The following is a 16,791-nucleotide window of genomic DNA, read 5'->3' on the forward strand; positions in this document are numbered from 1 at the left end:
AAGGGCAGATGGGAACAAATTCAGGTTTAACTCCACTGCCTTCATGGGGTGTTGGTCCTGCTCATAGAAGAGATGAATTTGACTCATAACAGCTCAATATGGACTGAATCCACCAAAGACTTGAGACTCCAAAAAACCCCTGCTTGCTTAGCCCTGGGAAGCAGATAGAGACACAGCTGCAGGGGGCCGGGATTAGATAAAGGCAGAATCATTAAAGGCTAGTTTGGTAGCTCGGCTCCTAGTTTAGGAAGTGGGAGAGCTAGGTTCAAATCCCTGCTCTTCCACAGATGTCTTGTGAGAGCTCAGGCAAGTCACCTAGCCTCTGTAGGCCTCAATTTACCATCTGTAAAAGGGGCATAACAGCAGCATTTCTGTAGCCCATTAGTCTGACACCCTGCCCAGAGTCTGGAATAGGCCCTCTTCCTCACTTTATTATTCAAACACAAAACTCACCAAACAAAGCTAGTCCCTTGACCAAAGCAGACAACAAGGGCCTCACCCTCTGTTCCGAGGCCTGCCACAGAAGTCTGTTCGCTTTCTGTAGTTTTCTTCTCAATGAGCCCCTTTCAGCCCTTTACAGGGATCACCTGATCCCTTCCCAGCTGGGTGTGATAATGGAACAGGGCGGGCACCCCCTGGCCTTTAGAGGAGCAGGCCACCTTGTTACAACTACTCTAACTCGCAGGGATGTTGTGAGAATAACACCATCAAGGACTGTGAAATGCTCAGATAACTACAGTAATGGAGAGCTAATAAGTATGATAACTAGATCAGCCATGCCACCAACTGCTGCATCTTCTATATGGGCTAAATTTGATCTTCAGACACATGTGTGCAATTCCCACTGAAGTCTAAGGGCAGAATTGGATTCTCTTGCTAACCGCCCTCTCTGTTTAATAGCAGCCATTTGGGTGTAGTAACATAAGGACAGCCATCAAAAAACAAGAGATGGAACTTGGGCTGTAAATCAGATCTGTATTTCAACCCCCTCAAACCCTGGGACGTGCCTCGCTGAGCATAGGCATTGGCTCAGGCCCATCAGAGTTAAAAGCAAGGTTATAGAACCCTGGTGCACTGATGCTTTGACTTCTCTGGCATGTGGGTCACATGTAAAACAAAACACTGTGGTACAACAATTAAACCAAGTGGGCTGGGGTTGAATGGAACAGCCAGCTTGTGCTCCAAAAACCTAAGTGTTTGTGTAAATATAAATATATATCCCTTGTTGTTACAAAGAGAATTTTGAACTTCAAAAGTTGTACTGACACAGTGACAAGTTTGCTTGAGTATGTGGACAGCCTACAAGCATAGCGCAGGGAGCTGGGAGTTGCTCTCATTCATCTCAATGGGGTGTTAAACCTGAAGTTGAAGTTGAAGTTAAGAATGACGGTTCAAATGTCAGCTTTGTTTACTTCACAGCTAATCAAAGCATGTAGGGATGATCATATTAGGAAAATCTGAACAGTATACTGTGAATAGCATCTTATACTGGTGTCACGAGTGGGTGGGGCTCAACCCGTGGGTGGTGCTTGAGAGAGTACAGCTTTCTTTCCAATTTCACTGCCGCAGGGATGAAAGTGATTTTAGCTACTTAACCTAAAGCTTGAGTGCTGTGGGGCTATTTTCTGTAAAACTCTCTCCGATGAGTGCAAAAATATTTACAATCCACCAGCTTCAGATGCATTTGATCCGTAACATGTTAAATAAGTGAAAACTATGTGGGAAACTATAACCTAACATCTTCCTCAAGCAGATCAAAACCCCATGTCAGAAAACTGAGCAAATATGTGCAGATTATTCCATACGCTTGTTTTGCGTTGAGTGGTCTATAAAAGGATGGAAGCACTATCTTGTCATAAGTGGAACCCAGCTTGCATTGCATGCATGAGGTGTGGGGCTCCTAGGTTAAAAGCTGGAGCAAGCACCACTTTCTTCCCTTGCAGCTTCCAGACGCATCACCTGGTTTCGTAGAGGGAAAGGGAGAATGTACTGCAGCAGCCCCCAAGGTTCCTTGTGTGCTGTTTGCACTGAGCTCCCAAGCAATGCAGCTTTCTCTACTTCCTGCCTTCACATCAAGGACACTGGTCAACCGACTTCCTCCCCATTTGTACTGGGATAAAGCCAGGCTGTGCCTGCGACATCACAGAAGCTATCTGCTGTTCCCTCATAATGGCTGAGTGCAGGCACATGACATGTCTCAGTGCCCACTGAGCCCGGCCAGGACAAGCTCAGAGGGGGAAGAGTGCTGGGGTATGAATGCCTTCCCACCAGTCCAGCATGGAAATCAGAACCGGTAACTAATTCCTCTTGCATCACATGCCTTGTTCGACTCATTTTTACAACCCTCCCTCAGGTTTCCTGACTCCCTACCTGTGCCTTATCCACTGGACCACACTGGACTCCTAAAATGGACTGAATGATTGGATCACTCCATTGGCTGAACTGCTTAATGTTTATTTCCCTGACTCCCTGGATGTGATGTTTCAATAGACCAATTTTCAAAGTTTTTTGGAAAGCTTCAGCAGGTCTTTACAGTGCCACACAAACAGGCTGTCATGTTAACCCAGAAGAGCAGCTGAAATCAGCAGGTTTCGCTGGTTCATCTCAGACAGTGCAGTTAATCTGTGCAGTACAACGGAAAGCAACTCTTTGTACAGTACCAAGCACACTGAGTTGGGGCTGCTCAAGAAATAACTGATCACGCAGAAAAGCCATCTTCAATTACATTGGTGTTTTCCAGGAGCTTCTGGAGTCTGCATAGATAGAAAATTTAACAAATTGATCTGGAACTTCTATATCATTTTACCATCGAAGGTTTAAGCATTATTGGAGGCCAAGGAACTAAAAGAGTGTCCTTTGCTGTTGCTATAAATTTACCATTTCCTCTTTGGCCTGAGCAGTGAGCCAACGCTTGGAGCTTTGCAGGGTTGTTTCTGTTGAGAGGAGAAACTGATTATATGAGTCAGGTATTTCTTTGTTGCAATCCTGTTAACTTACAAAGAATGTACATCAAGTCCTGTCTCCCTGAACAAAGTAGAAACAGACACCAGGCAATTTCCTTGCTCAGAAATTCCCAGGACTGCCACTCCAGCAAGTTCTGTGCCCAGAAGCTCTGTCTCTGTTTCCTCTCAGGCCTCGTCTTTGCTGGAGAAAATGAGGTATATTCTTAACATGAGTTAGATAACTTGAAGTAAATCCTAGTGAAGAGGAGGCAGTTGAAGTTGTCACACAAGTGAGCAGGTGGTTTTTAACTCGACCCGCTAACTTGCGTGAAAACTACAAACTGCCTTGTCTTCCCTAGGAGTTTACTTTAGTAAACTCAAGTTAACACACCTTTTTTCCTAATGAACATAACCTCAGGGTCGCACTCACAACGGCGTCTCTGGCTTTCTGCTGGTTTCCTTTAATATATGTGCACGCTTGTGTATGCACACCTTGTAAAAACAATACTCTAGCCCCTTGCACTGGCAATCAAGTAAGCCTTTCAACCCATGTGATTTAGCTCTGCGTAGTCCTCATGCCTTTTATTGTCTCCAGCTATCAGCATAACAGCATAATGCTTATTTTCTCTTTCGGTTAGATCACAGTTTAGACCCAAGAGCTCATGTAGTCACCGGCGTTCGGATGTAAAGAGGCAGGATTTTGGTTATTCACTTGGAACGTTCTCGTTGCAGCAAACAAACTAGCCACAGCCTTCCTGATCTAGAAACCATCTAGGTTTGATTCTGCACCCAACAGGAACTGACTGTCTCCTTCATGGAGGATGACAGTGAACCGGAGCAGAGTTGCTGGGCCTATTTGCCTGACGTCTGCCTGAGCAACATGTTTTGGTGGCTAGACGACAGAGACAGATCTCGGGCTGCTTTAGTCTGTAAGAGATGGAATCAAGCCATGTACTCAGGATCTCTCTGGAGAACCAGAACAATCACCTTCAGTGGGCGGCCGTCCAGGTCAAACACATCCGAGTTTGAATCTGCTCTGTGGTACGTCAAGAGATTCGGCAAGTATTTGGAACACCTAGAGATCAAGTTCCTGAACCCTTACAATGCTGTGTTGACCCGAAAATTTCAAGTGACTATGAGGGGGCTTCTCTCGCGCTTGGGCAAATGTAACAGCCGCCTGGTATCCCTGACTATTCAGCATCTGGAGTTGGACCGATTGGTCTGGAAAAATGGGATCAGGACTCAGTTCATCAAGAACGTAAGTACTTTCCTGAAAAGAATGAGCAAGCACCTTGATTATCTCAACCTGAAAGGAGCAAGAGTGACGCTGGAAGAAGGCTGTGAGCTTTTGAGCTCTTTGAGCTACTTGAAAAACAAAAGTTTTGCCTCCGAAATCAACATAGAAGACTTCTTCAGCCACCATCTTTCCATCTACAGCAGCCCCTTGTTCCACCAGACTATGTCCACGTTCCGCAACCTGGTCATCCTGACTCTCAATTACAACTGCATCTCGGATGAATTGCTGGACATCCTGTGCGAGCACAACGCCCATTCTCTCTGGACTATAAACATCAAGTGCCACATCCATGACCCTCACGGGCAGGTGGTTTGGGGGATGTCCTGGGCCAACCTAGCCAAGAGAGCACCCAAACTGAAAGTGAACTTCTTCTTTGAAAGAGTCATGAAGCACGACAGTCTAGCCAGGATACTTTTAGCCGAGATCCCACTCAGGAGCATCAGTTTACGGAGCTGTTATTTCAGTGACCCGGATTGGTCGATGAGGCCGACCCTCACCAATCTCTTACCAGCCTACAAGCACATTCTGCAGGTATGGTGGGAACAGCAACATTTTACCGTTTTGTCACTAATCTAACCAGGTGGCTGTGTGGGGGTTGTACCAAATTGTCAGTGTAAAAGTGAACCCTGACCCATGAGGTCATTAGAGCTCCACAAGGCAGTTTTCACAAGAGATGAGTCCCGCACATAACTGTCCTGCCCGTTGGTCCCGACATTGACACTGTTATTTATTTTCAAGAAATTAACGCTAGAGTTCAACAATGACCATGAATTGCTGGATGAGGAGCTGCTGCAGCTTGTGTTATCGTGCGAGAGGCTGTTCTTCCTCAAAGTCTGGGCCTTCCTCAGTGTGGCATTTGTGGAGAGGCTGCTGCAAAATCGGGCAGAAGGGAAATGTGTCTTGTGTACCATAAAGGTAAAAAAGCTCTTTCCAAACCTCCTGCCCTCCACCCCATCAAAATGTATGTTTACGAACATACTAATGCAGGCCTGCCTCTGAATGTGGTTTGAAAGTTACCATTAATATGCAGGGAAAGGGGTTGTGAGGAAGTGTAAGAATCCTACGTGTATTCCCAAGGGTCACTCGCAGAGACGGGTCTCCCAAGTCCTGACCAGCCCCACAGAGAATGCTCAGAAAAGGTCATGATAACCCCGGTGTCACCTCTTCCAGACCCCCCCCCGGTGCTGGGGAGCCCCCTATAAAGAAGGTCCTTATTCAAGAAAACATTTAAACACATCCGTAAGTCCTACTGACTTCATGTAAACATGTGCTTATATTCCATCCTGAATAGGGATGCTCTCCTGAATCGTGGGCAGGGACAGCTGCAGCCAGGGGAAATCATCCTGCCAGGGAGCTAGCAGAACCCCAGAGCCCTGTGCCTCAGCAGAGACCCAAGAGCTGATCCTGGGGATCAAGGGGTTCTTGGGGCAGAGAATGAGGCACTCTTTTTCCCAGCTATTCTGCTGTTGAAATCCCAAAAGGCAGGGAAGCCTAGATTTTCACTCAGTCTGTAATAAGGCAAGTTCTCACTGATGTCCCTGAGAATCTTGTCTGAGCAAAAACTGAGTAAGGACTTCAGGATTTGACCACATTTATTAGCTGGCTGGCTTAGCTAGCAGTCTCAACAGCCACCTGGGCTTCTCCCTATTACTAGCTTAACTGCAGTGGGCTGCTTTGTGTGTCTGTGATTGCTGTCCATCCACACAGGTGAGGATTTACACAACCAGGCATGAGACCAGCGAAGAGGACCGACTGCTGCGAGACATTTACAAGAAGTTCAGAAACCTGATTGACTCAGAGCTTAATTATTTTGTCATCGCCTACCCAATGGTGTGAGCAGTGTGTGATGAGCCAGGAGTTAAAATAAAAACCAGTCACACTAGGAAATGTCTGATCTGTTCCTCTGAGGAAGTCTGTGCGGAGACTAATAGTATTAGCAATGTCCCTGAAAGGGAAAGCCACTGAAAGGGAAAGTCCACTAGAACTGTAACAAGCAGTGAGCAATTTTAGAGGCCCACGTATTAAAATTCTGGCTTTCGCAGATGGCCCGCGGTGTCTCATCTTTGTTATTTTGTCTTGTCTTTGCAATGGCACCGAAGGAAGCAGAGAATATTATTCTGCCAGGACAGTCACATTTACAATAATACCTAGCTCTTATATAATGCTTTTGATCAGTAAAGCTCAGCGTGCTTTACAAAGGAAATCATTATCCCCATTTTAGAGATGGGGAAACTGAGGCCCAGAGTGAGGCTGTGACTAACCCAAGGTCACCCATCAGGCCATTGACAGAGCCAGAATAGAAGTGAGGTCTCCTAATTCCTAGTCCAGTGCCCTATCCATTAGGCAACACTGCTTCTGCCAGCAGTTATCCTATGTTTGGCTGAAGTACATTCTCCATCCATTTGTCAGTGGACAGGTGTACACATCACCACAACTGGCCCTAACTAGCACTGTTGCTGGCTTCCTGTCTCTCTAACATAACTAGTGACTTTGTGTAGGAATATCTGTTCTAGTTTATGTAGCTCAAAAAATCTGTCAATGAAAAGCAGTGACACTGACAGCACCCAAGAGTCGCTAAATGGCTGGAATGAAGGAATTTTTCTTGCTGTTCCATAACTTTAATGTCTACTGGAAAGCTTACAATAGACTTTCTGGGACACAGGCAGGTGGGGAGGAGGCATTTAGGTCTGTTTTAATTAATTCACACACCTAGGCCGGGTTCTGCTCTGAGTCACACTCGTGTAAACACAGAGTGCTAGGTTAATGTTCAGTGGAGTTACTCCGGCTTTGCCCTGGTGTATCTCCCAGCAGAATCTGGCCTAGTGGCGGGGAATGCTGTCTCTGACATCAGGGCTTCAGAAGTTGTTAATGGAAATGGACTCCCTCATCTGCATGCACAGCACTTCGTCGATGTACAGGGTGTTCTCCTTGACCTGGATCTCCTCCTCCAGTGATAGCTGTCGACGGCTCAGACCTTTCAGCTCCACCTCAGCTTGTGCCAACGTGTCCTTTAGTCTAGGGGTGAAACAAAGAGAGACATTAGTTTTGACTACATGTACCTCCTTGCTATTGAGCGGCATCGCTTCCTCCCAACGTGAAACCCACAGGACGGGACATGGCGGGAGGAAATCTCTGTGAAGATCCCCTTTGGTTTCTCCCCACATTGTTCCACTGGGGGGGGTGGCCCATCCATGCAGGACAGATGCGCCCATACCCTGCAGGTCCCGTGGCCTCCTACATGGAGGTCCTGTGCCTCCAGGTGTTTGATCCTCTCTGTCCCGCTTTGCTCTCCAGCAATGCAACTCTTTCGGAGCCACGCTATCAGGGACTCCTCCTGGCCATGGTTGTCCAGGAGCCCTTCCCCTCTCCCTCTTAAAAAGGGGTCTCAAATGGCAAGATAATATGGCTCCTGGCTCCATTACCTTCTCCTTATAAACTCTGCTGGGTACAAGGGGATGCCACTAATCCCCAAATCCCCATAACAACCCTGCCAGCCCTTCCCCCAGATATATCATCAGATCAGCAAAGAGCACTCCACATAGCCTGGGAGACAATGCCCAGAAGTGGCTGAACCCCACTTCCACATGGGAGGGGATAAGTCCATTGGCTAAGGGTCTCTTCCTACGATCCAAGAGGTGCAACCTCCCTCCCCTTGTAAACAGCACCGGGAACATGTTGGGTGCTGACAATTTTGCAGAACTGACTCTCCCAATTAAAATGATTCGAAGAAGGTTGCTAAGCCACAACATCCTGCAGCCCCATTCGCTCTCCTCAAGCAGAAGCAGATGGGAAATGGTATAATGAAAGGACAACATGTAAAAAGTATCATTTTTTTCTTGACAATAATGGCGAAGCCGGGGCTGGGATGTTCCAGGCATTCCCATCACATCTTCTTTTTAATAATTTCAAGATCTAACGAGTGGAAAAATCACAGTAATATCCATAACTCTCGCAGGGAAAACAACATGACAGTAAGGGTATGTCTACACAGCTAAGCTGTGCACAGGCTAGCCTACCCACGGTAGTTTGAATCCAGCTAACACAGGTAATGACTGCAATGAAGAGAGCACAGCACAAGCTTCTGAGCAGGCTAGTGAGACAAATATGTAGCCAGGGCCTGGGCTGGGTTTGTACTATCCATGCTGCGCTGTCTTCACAGCTGTTGTTACCCTCACTAGCTGGATTCAACTTAATTCATGTAGACAAGGCAATGCCTAGTTTTTGCTGTGTAGACACACCCTTAAAAAGGGTTCTGTTACCCTACCATCATATCTAGAAAAATAGGTATACAGAATATTGAAAAAGTGTGGTGTCTGTGTGCGAACGTACATGTATGTACATGTGCCTGGATTTATTACGTCTTTGGCTGGTTACATTTGCCCGGTGACCTACACCACTGACTTCTTGCTGTTTCACCATTTCACTTACCTCTGAATATTGTTTGTGATCTCCTGAACCTCACTGATCAGCCTGTATTGCACCATATCACGACATAGCTCCACGTTGGGACGATGGGTCCTCGTTTCCAAACGTGTGTGAGCCACCTTCGCAGGTCCTTCTTTATCGATGATAGCTTTCTTTAAGGCCGCAATGTTCTTTTCCTGGGACGTAATCTCATCCATCACCTTAGTAAAGCAACAAAGGGAAGTGCTGCACGGTGCCACTTGAAAACTTGATAATGATACTTTGCAATTCTAAGGCGTTACTTCATTCGTGGATCTCAAAGTACAGAGGTGAGCGAGGATTATTACCCCCATTTTACTGATGGGATAACTGCAGCACATTGGGGAGGGAAGGATTAAGGCCGAGATTTTCAAAAGTGGTCTCTAACACTCAATGTTTTGGGTGTCCAATTCGAGATATTTAGGGCCTGATTTTCAGAGGTACACCTCTACCCCGATATAACTCGGCCAGATATAACATGAATTCGGATATAACGCGGTAAAGCAGCGCTCTGGGGGGGCGGGGTTGCGCACTCCGGTGGATCAAAGCAATTTCGATAGAATGCGGTTTCACCTATAACACGGTAAGATTTTTTGGCTCCCGAGGACAGCATTATATCGGGGTAGAGGTGTACTAAGCATTCACAACTCAAGCTGAAATCTATTTGAGTTGTGGACACCTGTGGAGTAGAGCATCTCTAAAACTCAGGGGTGAAATCCTGGCACTACTGAAGTCAGTCACAAAACTCTTGTTGAGTTTAATGGGCTGGGATTTCACTCCAGGGGTCTTAGGTTGGGCACCCAAACACTGAAGAATCCATAATTAGAGGCCACTTTTGAAAATTTGAGCTTAAATGACTTGTCCAAGGTCACATAGCAAGCGAGTGATAGAGCTGGGAACAGATGCCATGTCATCTGATTCCCAGGTCCAGACGCGGCCACTAGACCATAGCTGCCTCTGAATGGCTACTATCTAATATGTAGCACTGTGTTATCATCAAGAGCCTCCAAGCTTTCATGTGCCTTCTAGCACATGCAGTCATGAGGATTTGTATACTGGGAATGGAAAAGCTAATGGTACTTTAGTTATAAAAACAGAAAAAGCACAGGGCTTTGTCCAGCTCGGAAATGCAAAGTTTGAATTCTTAAGGCACAATAGCTCAAGGCATTGGATCAATAGAATTGGCTGGTGTCCCTGTCCTATTTTCTCTGCTGTCCCTGGTGTTTACCTTAGCAAGGTGGATCTCCAGTTTGTTCTTTGCATCTTTTGTCTCCTTCACCCGGTTCTTAAAAGCAACGTTCACCGTCTCGCACTGCTTGCGCATGTCACTTGCTGTCTGGGATAAGATTCGGTCAATCAAGGCCCTGAGTGCCAAAGAGTTGTTCCTCTGCTTGTCGGCCTTTTCAACATTTACATTCGAGAAATCTACCCAGTCTTCAGGGCTCACAGAACTATAATAAAATAAAAAAGGTCTCTTTATGTATCTTCAGCCCTCTTTGTGTATTCATAAATGTGCATTAACGACAGAAGATCTCTATTAATACGAAAGAAGCAGTATTATTATTGCTTATTATTATGTTCATCATTATTAAGCATCATTATAATTATTGGCCACAATCAACATCAGGCTCAATGGTGCTAGGCATTGTACAAACACATAGTAAAAGACTTTAGCTTAAGAGTGAAATAGTCAAAAGTTGGGTGGGGAAACAGAGGAAGCAACTTGCCAAGGTCAGATTACTGACAGAGCCAGAAACTGAACCTAGATCTCTTGAATCCTACTCCAATGGCCAATCTACTGGCCCACACTCTGCAGCCATTAAGAAATGGGACTGGAAGTTAGATTAGTAAATCCATTGTGGGTTTCCAGTGACATGGAGTTTTGCTTTCGTAAACAATTAGCACCAGATCCATTCAACAGAACTATAGTCCATTAGGAACTTCGTTATTAGTATTGATTTTAGATGAAAGGCACTCAGATACTATTGTATGGGCCGCAGTATAAATATAATAATTAATGGAGATATCCTATCTCCTAGAACTGGAAGGGACCTGGAAAGGTCATCGAGTCCAGCCCCCTGCCTTCACTAGCAGGACCAAGTACAGATTTTGCCCCAGATCCCCAAGTGGCCCCCTCAAGGCTTGAACTCACAATCCTGGGTTTAGCAGGCCAATACTCAAACCACTGAGCTATCCCTCCCCCTAAGATAGACAGACAGACAGATAGACTTATTATAAACTGGAGTGGGTATGTTAGGCCTTGTATTACAGGGACAGTTTATATTATGTCTGTATAACTATTGGATGCGGAGCTAGGGAAATAACCACTTACTTTCCTTCAACCTTCACCACATTTCTGGCATATCTTATATCAGGTGTATTGTTTGTCAAGTTGGAACAATAGTTATCAATTGTCAAGGCGGTGAACTTGTCTTTCAGATCCATCTCCAGATTGTATTTAGCTGAACGGTTTAACCTCGGGGGAAAACAATTAGACTCTGTTAATCTGAAACCTAACAAAATAATTATCCCCTTCTCTTTTTAATGGAGGTAAACCACCATTAAAGGGCCAAATTTTGCCATTCGCTGGCCCTCAAAAATCCCACTGACATCCATGCAGCTTGATGGCAGGATCAGATAAATAAGAAAATATGAATGTTATTATCATAATAGGCAATACTGTGAGTTACAAGTTGTAAAAATCTAGGGCATGGTGCTGCTGCTGCCGCCATTGAAGTCAATGGTAAAACTCCTGCAGGTTTCAGTGGTGTGGGACCAGGACAGAGGCCCTGGGAGACAACAGATGCTGGGGCATATTGTGCCGTCAGTGTCTAAACAGAACTCTCCACTGAAATCAGTGCTGCTAAAAATCGAATGGCATGGTCTAGGCCCTGAGAAGTACTAACTCCTGCAACTCCCCTCTGATTTCAGCACATGTGAGGATTTGACACTAGCAATCCTACAACCCCTCCAGAAGCACTCCCCAATCTGAGCTATCTGGTGGTTTGTTCCTCTGTTGACCCCATGATACCTAATTTGCTCATTGGTTTGTTCCAGTGTGCGCTCAAGCAAAGCCATAACCCCTTGGAGCACTTCAACTTCCTTTATCAGTTCCCGCTCCACTTCGTCATGGACCAAGTCAATCCCAACTCGCCTCTGCCTAAGAGAAAGAGGAGAGAGCCATCACTCTGTGTCGATCATTTGAGTATTGCAGCTCTGGAGACCCAAAGCCCTTGTTCTTGTTATAACTGATTGGAAATAGTCACCTTTCTGCTCCTAGGACCCGATTCTCCTCTGGTTTACATTAGTGTAAATCAGGAGTGACTCCATGGAAGGCAACCAAGAAGAGAATCAGGCCCTTCATTTGCAAGGTCAGGAATAATGCTGCTTTTCTCTTTCCTGGCTTATTTTACAAAGGTTTTTTTAAGATGAATAAAGCAAGGATATCTGCTCAGAACACACGATGAATGGGCCTGGTCCTGCAGCCTTTCTTCACATGCTTAGACGCAGTGAAGCCGATGGGAGTTGTGGGTGCTCAGCACTGTTGAGAATCCATCCGGACCTGAGCTCTGAGGGCCGTCCTCCAGGCCTGCTATCAAAGTCCTAGAATTCCTCAAGTTTCATCCACTTTACACCCTGCAACTTGATGACCCGCTTCATTGTCACCATCCTTCCAGAGGAGGAAGCCTGCAGTGCACTTGAAACCGATCAGTGCTGCTCTCCGCTCAGCCCAATGGGATGCTCTTGGATTTCCCTTATTTTCCCAACAGAGGCTTGAAAGCACTGCCTCCATTGCACGCCCAGCTCCTGCTGGCCTGGAGCCATATGGGAGATGGAGGCTGGGAATCCAACCCAGATCTCCTCTACTGGAGCGCAGGGTACAAAGCACTTCCTTCTCTCTGGGTGTCTGCCTCTCTTATGACGAGCCTGCAAATCCTGCTGACTTTGGCTGGGATTTCCAAAGACATCTACGAGAGCAAAGTTCCCAACTCCCCTTGGATGTCAATGGGAGCTCAGCACCTATTTCCCATAGACCCCCTTTTAGAAACTCCATCTTTAGCAGGGGTTGCAGGGGCTCTGCACTTTGCAGGATTGGGCCTTACGTGTCATACATCCCAGGCCCAAACATATCATTTATCCATAACACTGTCAGGTTTTTCATTTTTTTAACAGCTTAGTAATTAATTTTCTTACCCCCTTAATTATTATTATTATGGTTGTTGTTGTTGTTTGGCTATTACGCTTACCTGTTCAAGAGGCACTCTTGAGCGATGAATAGTGGCTCTTTACAGCTCTCCAATGCTTTCTCTAGCCTTGTCTTAAAAGTCAACAGCACCTCTGTCTCATTAACAATCTGTTCTAGTTTGTCGTCTAATTCTTGCTTCCAGAATTTTATTTCATCAAGTCTCTGTTCTGCGGAATGAAGAGAGATTGCAAATTAATTATAAATAAAAACCCCGCTTTTTCTACAGAGCCTCACGGCCCAGCCTTAGCCATGGGCAGAAAAGGACTCGAGCCCCAAAAAGTGCTGTGCACATAGCTCTGTATGCACTGATGTACTGCAATGGTTTTGCCAAACCACTGGACTATGAGCCAGGAGATGGGGTTCAATTCCTGCCTCTGCCACAGACTTCCCGTGTGACCTTGGGCAAGTTGCTTGATTTCTCTGTGGCTACGCTCTTTATTTGTGAAATGGAGGCGATGATAATGCTACTTCCTTTGTCTGTCTTATCTCATTAGACTGTAAGCTCATTGGGGTAGGGGGCTGCCTCTTACTACATCTATGTACAGTGTACAATGAAGCTCTGGCCACACTGGGTGCCTCAGGTACTATTGTAATAAAAATAATAATGCTTTCAAAGGGTCAGATTGTAACTGGCCTTTGCAGAGATACATGGGTAAGAAAGAGGATTCTCAAGTGCAAATCACAACAGCATCCATCTTACCCCTGGCACCCTGATGCACAATCTCTCTCTGAATTCCCCATGGAACATGGTGGAGCTACACCATTTCCATGGTGGGACAATGTAACGTGTGACTCAGTGTGAGCCCAGATATGTTTTTTTTTCTTTTTTACTCAGTCCAGGCTCTCGCCTTAACAATTAGTTAGTAAATATTACACCAGGACTGAATTTGTCTCCCTATATCTAACAGATGCCTGAAACTGTTTGGTTATAAAATCCATCACAAAGTATTTTTTAAAGGATTTGGAAATGCATCCCCATTTTTCTCAGGGAAGGAGAAATAAGCCGTTAAAACTACGTAATATCTCCTGCTTTGGGAGTCTCCCTTAATCATTCCAATAAAATAATGAAGCCCACAAAGCCCACATGATCACCTATTTTCTTGTTAACGTCACTTTGGGTTTTCTGAGTTGTTTTTTCGATTTCATCCACCAGCCTCTGGCTCTCAGCTACAAGTCGCTCTGACCTGGATCTCTGACTCTCCGCACTGGCATACTGTGTCTTGTTTGCAATATGCCACTCTGGGGGGAGGAACTTGGGTGGAGCTTGCAACAGTTTGGCCATTGTCTTTTTGAAAGATCCTGAACGTAAAGCAGCAGCTTAGCTCTTAGGATGGAGAACCTGAAAATGGGATAATATTGTATCAGGTCATTTGGGCACAGATAGCAAAACAATCTGCCTTCAGGTCAGAGAGGATAGGATGGAAACTGGGTAAGTAGTAGCCCCTGGATGAAGTAGGTGAAGACTTCACGTGGACCAGACTTCGGGTCAGCTTGGAGGATGATGAGGGAGAAGGAAGGCACTGGCAGCCAAACCACATAAAGCAAAATCATGGCTCATGGAAATCCGGGGGATGGAATAAAGGGAGAGACGGGGCTTGTAGGGCAGGGAGGAGTAGGGAGAGAAACTGAAAAGGAATATGGAAGAAGGTGAGAGATAACATAGGGAAAGAAAGAAAAAAACATGGGGAAAGGAGAAAAAGGAGAGCGAAATTATTCAAGGGACAAATAGGGAAAATTAAAAAAAGAGAGGAAGGCAACATCAGAAAAAGTCTCTTGAAGAGAAAGAAGAGATGTAGGAACAGGGGTAGAGGTGACATGAGCTGAACATTTTAAAAAGGATTAAGCAGAAACATTAGACTAAGGGAAAACAGACCCGAAAAAAGATGGAGGAGAAAATACACCAAGAGGTACAAGGGAAGGAGAAAGTGGAAGGAAGGACAGAAGAAAACAAAACAAAAACTAAGACCAACTAAGGTAATTTTTGTTACTTATGGAAATGGTGATGCCAAGTGGTCATGATAAAATACATGAATTTGGTACAATATATAAACGTATTATAACATACCCTTGTGCTGAAAAGGTGATTTTGTGCTTCCATCCTACTATTTCCTCAACAATCCCTTCCCTAAACGCACACAACACACCAATCCCTCCCTTTAAATCCATCCCACTCCCATCGCTACCCAACAAATACAGACATAAATCAGTCTATGCCGCCAAACCCATCCACACCAATCTGTCCCCTCAAACCACACACATACTTTGCTGGTGTGGCTACTGGCCGGACTGTTGCTTATGGCAAAAGCTCACCCAGTTCTAAGATCTTGGCTTCCCTTAACCAGCAGATTCACTCCAGATTGTGACTTCAGCCTCAGTCGCTGCAGCAGTGAAGCATTGTTTTTCCCCTGAGACTGAATATTCCAGGAACAGACTCAGAAACAGCCTGGAATATACACAAACGCGTTCCTATGGGAACAAGGCAACACTTCACCTTGGCAACAGAGGCGGGGTTCTGGAAGAGACACATGGCTGGAGAATAATAGTGCTTTCCCTTCCAGTACATGAGCATCTCTCTATCTCTCACGCAGACACTTAATGCACTTGGATTTATTGTTACAATTAATTATGTTAGGGTGCCTACAGCCTGGGACAAGCGGCTTTATTATTTTAAATCTAGCTAACTAAATGAATTATCATCTATCTTGTACTGAAACCTAGTAACAAGAGCTTTAAGTATCAGAGGGGTAGCCATGTTAGTCTGGATCTGTAAAAAGCAACAAAAAGTCCTGTGGCACCTTATAGACTAACATGTATTGGAGCATAAGCTTTCGTGGGTGAATACCCACTTCGTCAGACGCAGCTTATTATCTATTATGTAAAGCCACTAAGAACTGGTGAATCTTTTTACCTGAAATAAGTGTTCTGTATTTCTTTTGCAGCCCTCATCCTTACCTGTGTTATTGCCATCAACTGGAGAAGGGAAAACATAAAACTTTGAACTCAAGTCCAAGAGGAAATACTCTCAAAATATTTTGTTTGTAAAACATATTTATTTGTAAATATCAAGCCTACACATATCCTGTTTATTGGTTTATGTATCTAAAACTTCCTCTTTATTTTTAAAACCTCACAGGGAACCCTTAAAGAAACACCGTCAAATAATTTTATTCCCTAACTTAAATTATGGTTAACACAAGTTTTAATTAAACTTAATATGGATGGAGAGGATTTTTTAAAGTTAAAAACAATCAGAATCATTTTATTCTTAATAATTAAAACAATTTTTAACATTCCTAGGCCATTGTGAACCCAGACACCATCTCATGGCTAATCCAGAAAGAGAAACTGAGCAGTCAAGTTTCCCTGTTTGAATGAAATGTAATAATAAACAAACAAAAATAAGCAACTGAACACCATAAAGGGAAAAGGAAATGTGATCTTTCAAATTTTTCTGATTTTAATAATTTTTAAAAATTAAATAAAAATAAGGTATTTAATAACCTCAGATAGAATCATAGAGATGTAGGGCTGGCAGGGACCTCAAGAGTAGAGCCCTGCATGGATACAAAATTTATATCCACGGATGCTGATATCCGCGGATATAAAGCAGATAATGGCAGAGCTGCAGGGCTCTACCAGGAAACGGAGTGGCGAAAGCAGCAAAATGTCCGGTCGCTGCTCGCAAGAGCCAGCCCAGCAGCTCCTCCAACATGGCTGTTCCACCCCCAGCCCTGCCCACTGGGGCACCAGGCTCACCACCAGCTGTCCCTGGTCACACTAGTGTGTGTGAGCAGCTTGCATGCTCCCAGACAGGGGACACACACTCAGGGCCAGCTCTAGGTTTTTTGCCGCCCCAAGCAAAA

General features: G+C 45.0%; 2 protein-coding genes across 3 annotated transcripts; one reads left to right on the forward strand and one right to left on the reverse strand.

Annotated features, from left to right (window-relative positions):
* Nucleotides 1-3,756: 3,756 nt before the first annotated feature.
* On the forward strand, nt 3,757-6,075 carry LOC128825498 (F-box only protein 39-like). The gene is made up of 3 exons (XM_054008031.1): nt 3,757-4,770; nt 4,978-5,154; nt 5,947-6,075. The coding sequence occupies exons 1-3, from the start codon at nt 3,757-3,759 to the stop codon at nt 6,073-6,075; spliced, it is 1,320 nt and encodes a 439-aa protein (XP_053864006.1).
* A 766-nt stretch (nt 6,076-6,841) lies between these two features.
* On the reverse strand, nt 6,842-15,356 carry TEKT1 (tektin 1). 2 transcript variants are annotated; one of them, XM_054008318.1, is made up of 8 exons: nt 15,239-15,356; nt 14,021-14,267; nt 12,930-13,095; nt 11,714-11,842; nt 11,015-11,158; nt 9,911-10,133; nt 8,668-8,864; nt 6,842-7,254 (listed from the first exon to the last, which is right to left on the reverse strand). In XM_054008318.1, exons 2-8 carry the CDS (start codon nt 14,208-14,210, stop codon nt 7,095-7,097), a joined length of 1,209 nt encoding a protein of 402 aa, XP_053864293.1. In that variant the 5' UTR covers nt 14,211-14,267; nt 15,239-15,356; the 3' UTR covers nt 6,842-7,094. The 2 variants fall into 2 exon arrangements, with proteins under 2 accessions (XP_053864293.1, XP_053864294.1); XM_054008319.1 differs by lacking the exon at nt 11,714-11,842.
* Between the last annotated feature and the right edge of the window lie 1,435 nt (nt 15,357-16,791).

This window comes from Malaclemys terrapin, chromosome 18 (assembly GCF_027887155.1).
Source record: "Malaclemys terrapin pileata isolate rMalTer1 chromosome 18, rMalTer1.hap1, whole genome shotgun sequence".
NCBI classification, from domain to species: Eukaryota; Metazoa; Chordata; order Testudines; family Emydidae; genus Malaclemys; species Malaclemys terrapin.

What these genes read in the sequence shown, in the direction of transcription:
- LOC128825498 (XM_054008031.1), top strand. Translation starts at nt 3,757, where the DNA reads ATGGAGGATGACAGTGAACCGGAGCAGAGTTGCTGGGCCTATTTGCCT. An exon ending in CCTACAAGCACATTCTGCAG is followed by an intron (nt 4,771 to 4,977) that starts GTATGGTGGGAA and finishes TTTATTTTCAAG; the next exon opens with AAATTAACGCTAGAGTTCAA. An exon ending in GTGTCTTGTGTACCATAAAG is followed by an intron (nt 5,155 to 5,946) that starts GTAAAAAAGCTC and finishes CCATCCACACAG; the next exon opens with GTGAGGATTTACACAACCAG.
- TEKT1 (XM_054008318.1), bottom strand. Translation starts at nt 14,210, where the DNA reads ATGGCCAAACTGTTGCAAGCTCCACCCAAGTTCCTCCCCCCAGAGTGG. An exon ending in CAAGAGTGCCTCTTGAACAG is followed by an intron (nt 11,843 to 12,929) that starts GTAAGCGTAATA and finishes TCTTTCTCTTAG; the next exon opens with GCAGAGGCGAGTTGGGATTG. An exon ending in CAAACCAATGAGCAAATTAG is followed by an intron (nt 11,159 to 11,713) that starts GTATCATGGGGT and finishes TTTTCCCCCGAG; the next exon opens with GTTAAACCGTTCAGCTAAAT.